Below are 16,692 nucleotides of genomic sequence, written 5' to 3' on the forward strand. Positions count from 1 at the left end.
GGGGGCAGGGGCAGTGTATACATGTATATAGGCTGGGGTAGAGCACAGTGTATACAGGGGGAAGGGGCAGTGTATACAGGTATATAGTGTACAGCAAAGTGTATACAGGGGGCAGGGTATACAGGTATATGGGGTACAGCACAGTGTATACAGGGGGCAGTGTATACAGGTATATGGGGTACAGCACAGTGTATACAGGGGGCAGTGTATACAGGTATATGGGGTACAGCACAGTGTATAAAGGGGGCAGTGTATACTGGTATATGGGGTACAGCACAGTGTATACAGGGGGAAGGGGCAGTGTATACAGGTATATAGGCCGGGGTACAGCACAGTGTATACAGGGAAAAGGGCCAGTGTATACAGGTATATGGGGTACAGCACAGTGTATACAGGGGGAAGTGTATACAGGTATATGGGGTACAGCACAGTGTATACAGGGGCAGGGGCAGTGTATACAGGTATATGCGGTACAGCACATTGTATACAGGGGGCAGCGACAGTGTATACAGGTATATAGGCCAGGGTACGGCACAGTGTATACAGGGGGCAGTGTATACAGGTATATAGGCCGGGGTACAGCAGTGTATACAGGGGGAAGGGGCAGTGTATACAGGTATATAGGCCAGGGTACAGCACAGTGTATACAGGGGGAAGGGGCAGTGTATATAGGTATAGGGTGCAGACCAGTGTATACAGGGGGCAGGGGCAGTGTATACAGGTATATAGGCCGGGGTACAGCACAGTGTATACAGGGAAAAGGGCAAGTGTATACAGGTATATGGGGTACAGCACAGTGTATACAGGGGGCAGTGTATACAGGTATATGGGGTACAGCACAGTGTATACAGGGGCAGGGTATACAGGTATATGGGGTACAGCACAGTGTATACAGGGGGCAGTGTATACAGGTATATGGGGTACAGCACAGTGTATACAGGTATATGGGGTACAGCACAGTGTATACAGGGGGCAGTGTATACAGGTATATGGGGTACAGCACAGTGTATACAGGGGCAGGGTATACAGGTATATGGGGTACAGCACAGTGTATACAGGGGGCAGTGTATACAAGCATATGGGGTACAGCACAGTGTATACAGGGGGCAGTGTATACATGTATATGGGGTACAGCACAGTGTATACAGGGGGCAGTGTATACATTTATATGGGGTACAGCACAGTGTATGCAGGGGCAGTGTATACAGGTATATGGGGTACAGCACAGTGTATACAGGTATATGGGGTACAGCACAGTGTATACAGGGGGCAGTGTATACAGGTATATGGGGTACAGCACAGTGTATACAGGGGGCAGTGTATACATTTATATGGGGTACAGCACAGTGTATGCAGGGGCAGTGTATACAGGTATATGGGGTACAGCACAGTGTATACAGGGGGCAGTGTATACAGGTATATGGGGTACAGCACAGTGTATACAGGTATATGGGGGACAGCACAGTGTATACAGGGGGCAGTGTATACAGGTATATGGGGTACAGCACAGTGTATACAGGGTGCAGTGTATACAGGTATATGGGGTACAGCACAGTGTATACAGGGGGCAGTGTATACAGGTATATGGGGTACAGCACAGTGTATACAGGGGGCAGTGTATACATGTATATGGGGTACAGCACAGTGTATACAGGGGGCAGTGTATACATGTATATGGGGTACAGCACAGTGTATGCAGGGGCAGTGTATACAGGTATATGGGGTACAGCACAGTGTATACAGGGGGCAGTGTATACAGGTATATGGGGTACAGCACAGTGTATACAGGGGCAGGGTATACAGGTATATGGGGTACAGCACAGTGTATACAGGGGGCAGTGTATACAGGTATATGGGGTACAGCACAGTGTATGCAGGGGCAGTGTATACAGGTATATGGGGTACAGCACAGTGTATACAGGTATATGGGGTACAGCACAGTGTATACAGGGGGCATTGTATACAGGTATATGGGGTACAGCACAGTGTATACAGGGGCAGGGTATACAGGTATATGGGGTACAGCACAGTGTATACAGGGGGCAGTGTATACAGGTATATGGGGTACAGCACAGTGTATACAGGGGGCAGTGTATACAGGTATATGGGGTACAGCACAGTGTATACAGGGGGCAGTGTATACAGGTATAAGGGGTACAGCACAGTGTATACAGGGGCAGGGTATACAGGTATATGGGGTACAGCACAGTGTATACAGGGGGCAGTGTATACACGTATATGGGGTACAGCACAGTGTATACAGGGGCAGGGGCAGTGTATACAGGTATATGGGGTACAGCACAGTGTATACAGGGGGCAGTGTATACAGGTATATAGGCCGGGGTACAGCACAGTGTATACAGGGGGCGGGTGCAGTGTATATAGGTATAGGGTACAGCACAGTGCATACAAGGGGCAAGGTGACTGTATACAGTTATATGGTGTACAGCTTGTACCATGCAGGAATTCATGAGCTTTTTAGAGCGAGCCATAGACAGATAGATATAGGCTTGCAACGTTAGGGTAGGTTCACACAGAGTTGTTTTGGAGGAGCTTTTGAGGCAGATTTTCCAGCAGATTTTTCGGCCAAAGCCAGAAATGGATCCGCCAGGATCTGGCTTTGACTTAAAAACCTGCAGAAAATCTGTCTCTAAACCTCCAACATGATATCCCATGTGAACCTAACCTTATGTTTTGCATTTTTCACAGGTGCTGACATCTAGTGGCCAAATATGCCGCTCTACAGTAAATTAAAAGTAAAATTAGAGTAAGCCAGCCAATAGTATAAAGTTAGACAGAAGTTTCTAGGCAGACCAGATCCAGCATGAGCCTCTGTAATACACTTGGCTCATGTATTTCCAACAGGATTTCTAAATCAACTTCTTATACATGACATTATTTTGGTCAGCGGTTTTCATTGGTTTTTGTAACCCAAAGTCAGGAGTGAAATGGAAACAGAGAAAAAGTATAATGGAAAGATTTGTTCTATTTTTTAGGCCTAGGGAGACATCCGGTATCACAACTGATGACCCTCAAAATATGAAAACGTGCCCAATAATAGACGGCTGGATATATGTGACACAGGTTTAAATGTCTACACAGTATCAGATGAGTCCCAACCAGCTGTTCTCAGCAGCCATCCCGGAAGCAGAAAGCTCAGTGCACTGTGTAGCGGTCATGCCAGGTTTTCAGGTGAATAGATGGTGTCGTTTCTGAAGAAACCACAGGATGTTGGCTTGAAAACGCTAGAGCTATAAGCAAAGTCTGTTTAACCTGGTTTATTAAAATTTGAACCCAAGTCACCCAATGACTGACTGTGCCAAATTTGAGGACCCTGCCATTAAGGCCTCATGCACACGACCGTATTTTTTTGCGGTCCGCAAAACGGGGTTCCGTTTTCCCGTGATCCGTGACCGTTTTTTCGTCCGTGGGTCTTCCTTGATTTTTGGAGGATCCACGGACATGAAAAAAAAGTCGTTTTGGTGTCCGCCTGGCCGTGCGGAGCCAAACGGATCCATCCTGAATTACAATGCAAGTCAATGGGGACGGATCCGTTTGACGTTGACACAATATGGTGCCATTTCAAACGGATCCGTCCCCATTGACTTTCAATGTAAAGTCTGGAGTCCCTTTTATACCATCGGATCGGAGTTTTCTCCAATCCGATGGTATATTTTAACTTGAAGCGTCCCCATCACCATGGGAACGCCTCTATGTTAGAATATACTGTCGGATATGAGTTAGATCGTGAAACCTCATTTCCGACAGTATATTCTAACACAGAGGTATTCCCATGGTGATGGGGACGCTTCTAGTTAGAATATACTACAAACTGTGTACATGACTGCCCCCTGCTGCCTAGCAGCATCCGATCTCTTACAGGGGGCCGTGATCAGCACAATTAACCCCTCAGGTGCCGCACCTGAAGGGGTTAATTGTACTATCATATCCCCCTGTAAGAGATCAGGGCTGCCAGGCAGCAGGGGGCAGACCCCCCCCCCTCCCCAGTTTGAATATCATTGGTGGCCAGTGCGGCCCCCCCCCCCCCTTCCATTGTAATAATTCGTTGGTGGCACAGTGTGCCCCCCCCGCCCCCCCTTCCTCCCTCTATTGTAATAAATCGTTGGTGGCACAGTGTGCGCCCCCCCCCCCCTTCCTCCCTCTATTGTAATAAATCGTTGGTGGCACAGTGTGCGCCCCCCATTGGCCCCCCCTCCCTCTATAGCATTAACAACATTGGTGGCCAGTGTGCGGCCTCCCATCTCCCCCCCCCCCCCCCCCCCCCCCGATCATTGGTGGCAGCGGGTTACTAGCAATAGTACAATAGTAAAAGATTCATACTTACCTGGGAGCTGCGATGTTCGTGTCCGGCCGGGAGCTCCTCCTACTGGTAAGTGACGGTTCATTTAGCAATGCGCCGCACAGACCTGTCACTTACCAGTAGGTGGAGCTCCCGGCCGGACACGAACATCGCAGCAGGTAAGTATGAATCTTCTACTATTGTACTATTGCTAATTAACCATGGCAACCAGGACTGTAGTAGCGTCCTGGTTGCCATGGTTACCGATTGGAGCCCCAGCGATTAAACTGGGACTCCGATCGGAACTCCGCTGCCACCAATGATGGGGGGGGGGGGGGAGATGGGAGGCCGCACACTGGCCACCAATGTTGTTAATGCTATAGAGGGAGGGGGGCCGATGGGGGGCGCACACTGTGCCACCAACGAATTATTACAATGGAGGGAGGGAGGGGGCCGCACTGGCCACCAACCTATTATTACAATAGAGGGGGGGGGGGCCGCACTGGCCACCAATGATATTCAAACTGGGGAGGGGGGGGGAGGGTCTGCCCCCTGCTGCCTGGCAGCCCTGATCTCTTACAGGGGGCCGTGATCAGCACAATTAACCCCTTCAGGTGCCGCACCTGAAGGGGTTAATTGTGCTGATCACGGCCCCCTGTAAGAGATCGGGTGCTGCCAGGCAGCAGGGGGCAGTCTTGTACACAGTTTGTAGTGTATTCTAACTAGAAGCGTCCCCATCACCATGGGAACGCTTCTGTGTTAGAATATACTGTCGGTTCTGAGTTTTCACGAAGTGAAAACTCAGCTTTGAAAAAGCTTTTATGCAGACGGATCTTCGGATCCGTCTGTATAAAAACGAACCTACGGCCACGGATCACGGACACGGATGCCAATCTTGTGTGCATCCGTGTTCTTTCACGGACCCATTGACTTGAATGGGTCCGTGAACCGTTGGCCGTGAAAAAAATAGGACAGGTCATATTTTTTTCACGGCCAGGAAACACGGATCACGGATGCGGCTGCAAAACGGTGCATTTTCCGATTTTTCCACGGACCCATTGAAAGTCAATGGGTCCGCGAAAAAAAACGGAAAACGGCACAACGGCCACGGGTGCACACAACGGTCGTGTGCATGAGGCCTAACAGTCTAAGAGTGGCGGCAATTTAAAGGGAACCTGTCACCGGGATTTTGGGTATAGAGCTGAGGACATGGGTTGCTAAATCGCCGCTAGCACATCCGCAATACCTAGTCCCCATAGCTCTGTGTGCTTTTATTGTGTAAAAAACCCCGATTTGATACATATAATGCAAATGAACCTGAGATGAGTCAGAGCTTGAAAATATGACTCTTCTCTGGTCACACAAGTAAGATATGACTCTTTTATGTTAATTTGCATAAAAGGCGGGAGGTACAAAAATGCATAATACTTATTGAATTCGTCTGCAAATGAAATTAAAAGTGTAATTTAGGGTAAAACAATGAACATTTAGAAATGCTCAGTGAGGGTAGCATAGTAGAGGTGACAGGTTCCCTTTAAATTTTCCCATATAAAAAACGAATGGCTGAAATGTGATTGGCCTCTGGCTTTAAAACTCTGAGAATGGCAGTATTTGAAAGTTTTACATTAAAGTAAATAGGTGAAATCTGATTGGCTGTTTTATTCACCACCCACTTTTCCTAAATTTTTACCGCAGTCACCCAGTGAGTAATTGTGCCTTGTTTGGGACACTTGGCATTTAAACTGTGATAATAGCAGCAGTTTATCTTTTTTTCATTAAGGTCAAGCCTGAAATCTGATTGGCTGTTGTTACCCCGCCCCTTTTTTTTTTCCTAATTGTGAACCACAGTCACCCAGTGACTAACACTTTAAGATTTGGCAATTATGGCATTTAAAGGGTTTCTACCACCAGAAATACTGTTATGTAGCTGCCGAAATCCCGCGCCTGCGCCGTTCACTTCTGTCTTCGGCGCAGGCGCAGTGAGTGAATGATGCGATCCTGGTGCCGGATTCCTCACTGCGCCTGCGCCGACTACGTCACAGTGAGGAAGCCGGCATCAGGAGAGCTGCCTTCACTCACTGCGCCTGCGCCGAAGACAGAAGTGAACGGCGCAGGCGCAGGATTTCGGCAGCGATGCGGCGGACCGTGGCATCAATCAAGAGGAACTGGGCGGGCACAACACTGGACCTGGGCGGGATAATGGGTGAGTGGACGGAGCCTCTAGGTGCTGATTTTACGCCCACATAGCACCTAGAGGCTCATTAGCATATAATAAAAGTGCTTTTTTAACAAAAACGGCTGCAGGGACTAATGTTAGAAACACACTGTTATGTAGTGCTGACATTAGCGCATCGCTATATCAGTCAGCTACATAACAGTATTTCTGGTGGTAGAAACCCTTTAACGTGTAAAAATGGCAGCAGTTTTATTGTTTTCTATTGAAAATCAATGAGTGAAATTTGATTGTTTTAACTTTGAAGTGGAAACACCCAATGACCACATTTGTGATATTTGAGGTCCATGACATCAATAATGTGAGAATGGCAGCATTTTTTGTTTTTCCCATTTAAATCAATCAAATAAATCAGATTGGTTGTTTTGGGCCCCGCCCACTTTCCAGAATTTTAATCCCAGTTCTCCAGTGACCAACTGTGCCAAGTTTGAGGACCCTGCCATTAACAGTCTAAGAGCAGCGGCAGTTTTAAATTTTCACATTTAAACAAATGGCTGAAATTTCATTGCCCGTTGTAGACTCCGCCCACTTTTTATCAATTTTAACCTCAGTCACATAAATCACTGAGAAAAATGCACCAAAAGGATATGCCACTGACTATACTAGCTGGTCATATAAGCAGATATTAAAAGCTGAGACTTTCGCCAATATATTCCTGTCAGGAAAATATCGGAGCCCATCATGCACCACGTCACGGTCACTCAGCATGGCAAAGGGTCCTACCACTACGCTACCTATGGTGTGAACACGGTCTGAAGGTGATGTAATCCAGCTCACAGCCCAGCCTGCACACAAATGCCTAGCAGGACAACCAGTGCAATGTGAACAAAGCCAAGACTGTGAGCCCCACCCATATCAGACCATGTGATGAAGGATTCCAGGTGCAAAGGAATGTTCAATTGCCAGATGAAGGCACATTCAAGACATATAAAACAAAATCACTGTAGAATTGCAGTGGCCAATATGGCGGAACTGCTCAAACCCCAAACACTGTAGCGTGTTTCTCATTGGGGGAGCAGTCCCACCGCATGTGGACCGCAGCATGAAGGGCTCCGATATTTTCCTGACAGGAATATATTGGCGAAAGTCTCAGCTTTTAATATCTGCTTGTATGACCAGCTAGTATAGTCAGTGGCATATCCTCTTGGTGCATTTTTCTCAGTGATTTATATAATTGTATTCTCATCCGCACAATGCTCTGGCCTGTGCAGGATGCTTTTGTGGTGCATGTGGACCGCGCTGGCGTCCTCCTTTGTACGCATTAATTGCTCGGGATGGTCGTTTGCTGCGGTCCACATGCGGTGGGACTGCTCGCCCAATGAGAAACACGCTACAGTGTTTGGGGTTTGAGCAGTTCCGCCATATTGGCCACTGCAATTCTACAGTGATTTTGTTTAACCTCAGTCACCCAGTGAGCCACAGTGCCAAGTTTGGGTATTCTGGCTTAAATACTGTGAGAATGATCGGTAGCAATAAAAATTTTCTTATTGAAGTCAATAGGGAAAATCTGTTTGGTTGTTTGTGGCTCCGCCCACTTTTTAAAGTCCCCCAAAATGTGACCGAAATTTTCAGGTTAACCCCATGACTAAGTGACCCAAGTTTGGTGAGTTTACCTTCAAAGCTGTAGGAGTGGCTAGGGGCCCGGAGGGTGGGATCAGTTAACAAAGCAGCAGCAACCTATTCGGGTATGTGCCAAACAAGTGTGTAAAGTTTAGTAATTGTACTCCTAAAACTGTGGTAGGAGTAGCGTATAGAAAAAAACAAAATTTTCATTGGATGTTGCTAGCTCCACCCACTTTGGGTGTCCCCTCAAAATTTACCCTTTTATTCTGGTTGACACCAACAATATGTGATCCGAGTCTGGGGAGTGTAGCTTCAAAACTGTACGAGTCGGAGCGATTAGAAAATTTTCCCTGTCAAAGTCAATTGCAAAAAAGGAGTCTTCATTGGTCCGCCGCAGAAGCCCGGAGGGTGGGATCGCTTATTAAAGCACAAGCAACTTACCTCACTATAGGTCGAAGAAGTGTGGAAAGTTTGGCGTTTCTAACCCCAAAACTGTAGGAAGAGGAGCGTATAGAAGAAGGGGGGCGGAGAAGAAGAATAAAACGGAATAATAAGCTGAAACGATCGAAGAACAGGACGTTACAATAAAAGAAGAAAAAGCTAAGAGCCAGGGTGGAGCATATTACATGTTTTCATGGTAACCTCGAGGTCTTCTCCAGGATTTTCACATTGATAACCTTTCCTCAGGATAGGGGACCAGTATGAGACCGCCTGATCAGGTGAAGCTCCAGCCACGGCCTCCACAGCTTCACTCAATTGGTAACTGCGGTGCTTGGTATCACATTTCAGCCCAATTCACTTGAATGGGACTGAGCTGCATCTAGTCCTTGTGACCGATGGATGTGATGTCACTTGGCCTAGGAGGCCTTAGCACTCAGGGAGCGCTGCAGTCTCTTCATGCAGCTGATTGCAGGGGCGGATTAAGTGCATGATAGGCCCGGGGCTGTCTACCCAACTTGGACCCTCCCTCCATTTTAGTTTAGTTTTTTTTTGTATGAAGAGGCTGCAGTGCTTCATGAGCACAGTCTCTTCCTAGGCCATATGACATCTTCAGACTAAAAAAAATACCCCAAATTGGGTCCTAAACTGAAAAATTTGGTCGCCAAATTTAAAATACATATAATTATAATAAAAAAGACTTGGAGGAGAATACAGCACCACATACCTCTTACATCCATTGACATCTCCTGTCATGTAGACCTTCTCTTTCCTCTTCTCCTCCATTTGACCCAGACCGCCATGGCAAATTCTTTCAGCCACATCTCATCTCTACAGTTTGTAACACAGACACGTTAGATTTCTAAATTTTTCCATCAACCTCCTCTTATATTCATAATTTCATTTTGCTAAAAAAGCGATCTTTGTATTATGCAAATGAATCCTGAAGGTGCCCAGAGGGTCATTATTCTTCACCCTCTGAGCCCAGTAACGCCCCCCTGCAGTGCCTAGACCTCCTTTATTTAGAGCCCAAGCACGCCTCCTCGTTATGCAGTATCGTCCCATACCCTAGTTTAACGGCGCCACCCCCTCTGCTACGTCAGCCAATTCATTCAAGCCACTCACCTGGAATCTTCAATTCATCCTGCTGAAATCTCACGCAGACGCAGTACCGCCTTCTGCCCGCGCCTGTTCAATCCAACCGCTCCTGAGGGCAACAGCGATAAGAAGACGTCACTGGGCTCAGCGCATGCCCAGTGACACCTTTGAGGCTGTTGCCCTCAGGAGCGGTTGGATCGCACAGGCAGTAGGCGGTACTGCGCCTGCGCGAGATTTCAGCCGGACGAATTGAAGATTCCAGGTGCGTGGCTTGAATAAATTAGCTGACGTCACCTAGCAGAGGGGGCGGCGCCGTTAAACTAGGATATGGGAGGTGTTGCATTTTGCGGAGAAGAATAGGCAGTTATATTATTGCCTGTCCGTGCCGTTACGCAAACGCCATCCGTGTTTTGCGGTTCCACAATTTGCGGACCGCAAAACACACAACGGTCGTAAGTAGTTTTGAGCCCACAAAACTGCTGACAGCACTATATAAGGCACAAGAGGGAATTGTAAAAATTCCCATACACAGTGCTGCCTGGCTTCAGAGTCCATGCTGGGCTGCACCTGTACTTGCCATTGCCAGGCAGGAATGTCTGGTCTCTGATCCCAGTGATGACATAGCTATATGCGAACAGGTTAAAAAAGGACTTGAAAACAGTTTTGGGATGACTTGGAACATATAGAGTTTGGGAGTACACAGTGTTTGATTGGAAGAAGGGGAACTATTGTACACGTTGCACTATTTACCTCTTTCCTGTGTTGATGCACAAAGACATATCTCTGATGGAATGAGAACTACCTCGCTAGCGCCACCATCTGGAAGTGGCTCCCTATGAGTCAAAGTCTGACTTTTTAACAAACGTTGGAACATGACAGGGGAAAGTAACCAAGCCAAATATCCAAGGCTTGTTAAAAAGAGTTAATAAAAGTTAGGACTCTTGCGCACGACCGTGGTTTGGTTTGCATTTTTTGCAGCTCGGTGCAGACCCATTCACTTCAACAGGGCCGCAAAAGATGCGGACACCGTTTTTTGGACAAGAATAGGCATTTCTATAATGGGCCATCTGTTCCGTTCCGCAAATTGTGGAAGGGGGCGAGAAAAGCTGGGCAACCCACACTGCTGATTTTCCAACCTGTATTTCTAGAGTGTGAACATCCCCTAAGGCACCTTTCAGACGGGCGAGAATTCCGCGCGGGTGCAATGCGTGAGGTGAACGCATTGCACCCGCACTGAATCCGGACCCATTTACTTCAATGGGGATGTTCAGATGAGCGGTGATTTTCATGCATCACTTGTGCGTTGCGTGGAAATCGCAGCATGCTCTATATTCTACGTTTTTCACGCAACGCAGGCCCCATAGAAATGAATGGGGCTGCATGAAAATCGCAAGCATCCGCAAGCAAGTACGGATGCAATGTGATTTTCACACATGGTTGCTAAGGAGACGAGGGTTGAGTTACCCGGGACCCCATTTACTTTATTATTTTCCATTATAGCATGGTTATAATGGAAAATAATTGCATTCTTTAATTCAGAATGCTAAGTAAAAGGTCCATTGTGGGGTTAAAAAAAAAAAAAAATGTAACTCACCTCATCCACTTTATCGCGCAGCCGAGCTCATCTTCTTTCTTCTTCTTCTTGCAGGACCGGGCTGGAAAAGGACCTTCGGTGACGTCAGCGCAGGTCCTGCTGAATGAAGATAGAAGATTTCTATCTTCGTTCAGCAGGACCTGCGCTGACGTCACCGCGCTCACCACATGGTGAGCCCGTTTAAGTCATCAAAGGTCCTTCGGCAGGTCCTGAAAGAACAAGAAGGAGGACGATGCCGGCTGCGCGATCAAGCAGATGAGGTAAGTTAATTATTATTATTTTTTTAACCCCTCAATCGACATTTTAGTAAGCATTCTGTATTAAGAATGCTATTATTTTCCCTTATAGCCATGTTAGAAGTAAAAATAATAAACTATACAGAACACCTAACCCAAACCCGAACTTCAGTGAAGAAGTCCGGGTCTGGGTACCACACTCAGTTTTTTATCACACGCGTGCAAAACGCATTGCATCCACGCGATAAAAACGGAACATCGGAACGCAATCGCAGTCAAAACTGACTGCAATTGCATACCTACTCGCACGATTTTCCCTGATCGCAGACGCAACGCATCCGGGCACGCTTCTCTGCAAGGGGCCTAAGGGTGATTTCACACCACATCTTTTGTGAAAATGTTACTTTGGTTTGTGATGCAGTTTTTTGAGCCAAAAGTCAGCGGTGGATCCAGCAGGAAGAAGTCGTCCTTCCTTTAGATTTCCTTTTCTATCCAGAGCTCCATGAACAACGGTAGGGTTTTCCTGAAAAACGGTGTTATAATGGTATAGTTTGGACAGTGTGTTCACGATTCATACAATACACATTAGTGCAGCGCTGGGGTCCTGAGTTTGAATGGACCTTGCATGTTCTCCCCATGGGTTTCCTCTGACCCACACTCCACAAATAGGCAAACTGGCTTCCTATGGAATTGCCCCTAGTGTGTAGGGGCTGACACCTATCTGGCAGCCACTTACTTCCAGGGGGTCGCCCCAGCTCCACAACAATCCCGGTGAGAGAAGCACATTACAGATGTCTGTCATTGTCACTATTAAAGCCATTAATGTAATCATTTTACAAATGTCCGCTATGCTTTGTGTACGATCTTCTCCATACATCTGTGGAGAGTAAAGATGCTGAGTGGCCGGCAGGAGACACTGGAGCTCACTTTGCTCAGCATCCCCATGCTCACCCTCCTTCCTCCTTATTATCATGAGGATGCATGGATGTGGGGGTGGTGCTGCCCGGCAGATGTGCTCTGGGTGGTTGCTGCTGGGTTGGGAGGCTCTGCTCAACCTTCACTAATCTGCAGTGAGAGGTGGAGACAGAAAGGAGTTGCTGGCACTGACACAGAGAGAAGGAGGGTGAATGTTGTGCCCAGCCGTGGTGGAGGTGGTGGTGGGGGGTGACGCTGCAGTGCAGAACTGCGACAGCCTTTTGCATGGTGACTTGCATCTGTCATATAGATGGACCTCGTAGGAGCACTTTTCAGATTGTTCTAGCGTGCCAGCATCCCTGGCTGCACTAGCACCCTGGCGCTGCCTCTGCCAGTGTCACATAGGATGTCTGCCATGGCATAGTGTGGACTGTCACTGGAATACAATGCTTCTCCTTTATTGTTACACTCGTGGTCCAGCGTCCTTGATGGAAGAAACATTGTTGAAATGGCCAGAATAGAGCTTCGAGCATCTGCCTGACTGTGAAACATGCAACCTTTGTGCAAGTGTAGCTGCCAGCCTGTGCTGTCTTAGCGGCTGCGGACGGTCCCCTTACATACGCCGCTCTCTGCTGTCATCTCCTCACAACAGTCAGATGATTTCCACCGAGAAGAAGCTCGGGTCAGCAGAATGTCTCCCTGGTGATGCTTATCTCACTGTGTGACTGTGAAAATTGTCCTCATGTCTTCAGGGTGGTTTCTTCCGTGGTGACCTCCTCATGGGAGGCCGTCCTGTCGTTGGAATAGCAGGAGAACATGGGGGAGAAGTCTGAGTATCAGAGACTTCCCAGCAAGGAGACCAAAGAGGAGAATGAGGTAACACTAGTGGGCAATGGTGGGGTGGTGGTCTTGTCTTATTTTCGTCAGGGTATTTTATCCCACACTTTACTATATTTAAGTTGCAGTGCACTTGTTGTGCCAGCATTATTCAGGAGAGGGTACATGTTTTTTTTAGCTCTTTTTCGTACTGCCGGCAGAATAGTTTACTTTGTTTCTAATCCATTATGGGATTTTTGGGGAGGCGAGCAGTTTATTATGCTCGCCCATCATGCTTGTTAAGCTGACTTTAGAATTTCTCCCTAGTTGCCCTGTGGTTTCTATGGCAACTCTTCAATCGCTATTTGTTGATTGGTTGATGTTTTTGCAGTGGCGGCCAACTGGAGATCAGTATAAATTGTGGCCGCATGGTGCCGGTGCATTTTCCTTAACTCTTTGTTAGCGCAGAAGCCTAAAGCGATTCATTTTCTGCAGTTACAGCGTGGGTTTATTGTACTGCTTTATTGGTTTTTGCTCTCTTGTGTTACCGTGCAGGCTACAGATAGAGGTTAACACAACATTGATCCTTGGAGTTTAGTCAAAGTCCGTATTAATATTTCAGAACATCCCTTTTATGTCCATCTTCATTTTACTGAAGTCCTGGAGCCATTTATTATGCAATCAGCTAAGTATGGCTGCTGTCATTAATTACCTTCCCATGGCTCATCATAAGGCCTCATGCACACGACCGTATTTTGTTTCCGTGTCCGTTCTGTTCTTTTTGCGGATATGATGCGGACCCATTCATTTCAATGGGTCCGCAAAAAATGCGGACAGCACATCGTGTGCTGTCCGCATCAGTATGTCCGCTCCGTTGCTTCGCAAAAAAAATTGTGCATGTCCTATTTTTTTCTAGTTTGCGGACAAGGATAGGCATTATTACAATGGATCCGGAAAAAAAACGGATGCCATACGGAACATCATCTGATTTTTTTGCGGACCACAAAACACATAGGGTCGTGTGCATGTAGCCTTAGGATGAGGGCTTATCACAGGACTGTAGTCTTCTGGTATATAGCTGTTCCTTTCTAATATATCATAGCACAAAGAAAGCAATCATTTTACACCATCAGGAGCCCGCAAAATGAACTGAGCTGGTATTTACCGGTCGTCATGCGCAGATCCTGCTCTTTTGGCCCCATTCACAAATCGAGGTAGTAGTGCTGCATTATTTACATGACAAATTCCCCTCATAGACTATTATATGAGGCACATACTGAGGAGATGTGTTGAAATCCTGCTGGCTACTATGTAATATCTGCTGTGGAAAATGAATCTGTTGTCAGAGTATAACCACAGTGCAGCATGTGTACATTGTATCTTATATACTACTTACCATAATTGCTTATTTATATAGCGCCACCCTATTCCGCAACGCTTTACAATTCAGAGGGTTCATGTAGAAATCAAAAGACATCACAAAGTTACTGGCTAATATACAACTGAAACACTAGGAGTGAGGGCCCTGCTCGCAAGAGAGCTCTATTTGAAGGTGGGGGTGACACAAAATCCATCTTTGTACTTCAGGGGGTGGATTGGGAACTTAAAGTGGTCCTGGAAAAAAAAACTAAAAGTGTCCCCCTGTTGTAGGCGGAGACGGGGCAACAGAAGTAGAGAAGGCCTGCAATACCATTGTGCATCACAAAGTACCGCCCCAGCAGAATCAAAATACTGCCGCCCTCTCCACAGTATTCAACGGTATCACTGTCCTGAGGATGGTAATACAGTTCAGTTCAGGAGAGCAACTGCGGCCGTTAAGCATCAGATCATTATGTACCTGACCTGCAGCGATCAGAGCTTAGGTGGCCCCCTGGGCATCGGCCCACCGGGTAATTTCCCTGTAGGGTCTATGGCCAATCTGTCCCTGCTAATATACTAATATAAATCCACCGTTAGGCCCCTTTCACACGAGCGAGTTTTCTGCGCGGGTGCAATTCGTGACATGAACGCATCGCACCCGCACTGAATCCGGACACATTCATTTCAATGTGTCTGTGTACATGAGCTTTTTTTTTTCCACGCATCAGTTCTGCGTTGCGTGAAAAACGCAGCAAGTTCTATATACTGTGTTTTTCACGCAGCCCTGGCCCCATAGAAGTGAAGGGGCTTCAGTGAAAAACACATTGTATCTGGCAGCAAGTGCGGATGCAATGCGTTTTTCACTGATGGTTGCTAGGAGAAGTTTTTTTTTTTTTAAACTTCAGTTTTTTATCATATGCGTGAAAAACTCATCAAAACGCATTGCACCCGCGCTGAAAAAACAGAACAACTGAACTCAATTGCAGACAAAATTGGCTGAACTTGCTTGCAAAATGGTGCGAGTTTCACTGAACGCACCCTGAGCGCATCCGGAGCCAATCCGTCACGCTCTTGTGAAAGAGGCCTTAATGGAGTTTTAGATGCGTGGAAATCCACAACAGCCTAGTATAAGCTTCTCTTACTGTAGATAAGAGAATACAATGTCATTGTTTTATAGGATTGTCCTCAGGAGTTCCCTAGCCTTTGGTCTTCTTTCCTATAGCACATCATACGGAGCCTCAGGTGACAGGTGTTCATTGTCCAGAAGTACATATGGTTAGCCAAGCACACCTTTGTTGGCATGCCGCATCCCTGCAGTTCTATAGAGAGGAATACTGCTATTAAAGGGAATCTCTCACCAGCGACCTCCCCATCCAACTGTTTCCATAGACACATAGCTGTGTTTCCCCTGATTAAAACACAGTTTTTCTTTTGTTGATCCGAAGCTCCATTCCTGAGTTATTACACTTTTTGTTAACATGCAAACTATACATTTGGTGCAATGAGGGAGTCACTGTTGCTTTTGTTGCACCCAAGCTCCACTCATTTCTGTGGTCACTGCCTGGCCCTGTTAAAGCAGTGAGGGAGCGGCTGGCCACAGAAATGAATGGAGCTGAGATGCAACAAGAGCAATAGTGACACCCTCATTGCACCAATGGCCTAATTTACATATTAAGAAAAAGTATCAGAACTCGAGAACGGTGCTTCTCATCAACAAAAGAGGTGAACCACAGTTAGGTGTCTGTGGAAATAGTTGGATAGGTGTCCCAGATTCCCTTTAAAGGGGTCGGCAATTGAATATAATAAAAGGCTACAGCAATGTGTAGTTGCTGTACAGGGCAGTTCTGCTCAGGGCAGCCATGTACTTCACAGATTCAGACTATCCTCTGCTGCAGTGGTGGTCAGCCTTACCTTAAAGAGGTGGTCAGATGATCAGTTCAACAATTGTTTTGTGCAGTATCAGTGTTCCCAGATCTCAGAAAGCAGGCTTGTTTGAATCTTAGCTAAGTCTATAGAAAAAGCCAGCAACTGCTTGCAGTAGGACCTTGTTCTCAGAACCCGGTTGAAGAACGATGAATACACACGCAGCAACCCAGGATGCGTGAGCCTGGCCTTACATGTTAATCAAGGTTTTGACCCA

At 46.9% G+C, this 16,692-nt stretch overlaps 1 protein-coding gene across 4 annotated transcripts in view; it reads left to right on the forward strand.

Moving 5' to 3' along the window:
- The window catches only part of TNK2 (tyrosine kinase non receptor 2), a 243,409-nt gene that overhangs the window by 98,938 nt on the left and 127,779 nt on the right, over positions 1-16,692 (forward strand). The window contains exon 1 of one of the 4 annotated variants that reach the window (XM_040428411.1): positions 12,590-13,253. The exons of the other annotated variants lie outside the window; for them this stretch is intronic. Within the exon in view, the coding sequence (XP_040284345.1) occupies positions 13,194-13,253 (60 nt within the window). The 5' untranslated portion in view covers positions 12,590-13,193. Of the gene's footprint in view, positions 1-12,589; positions 13,254-16,692 lie in introns of those variants that run through there. 4 annotated transcript variants of the gene reach the window in all.

The sequence above is a fragment of the Bufo bufo genome, chromosome 4, assembly GCF_905171765.1.
Source record: "Bufo bufo chromosome 4, aBufBuf1.1, whole genome shotgun sequence".
NCBI classification, from domain to species: Eukaryota; Metazoa; Chordata; class Amphibia; order Anura; family Bufonidae; genus Bufo; species Bufo bufo.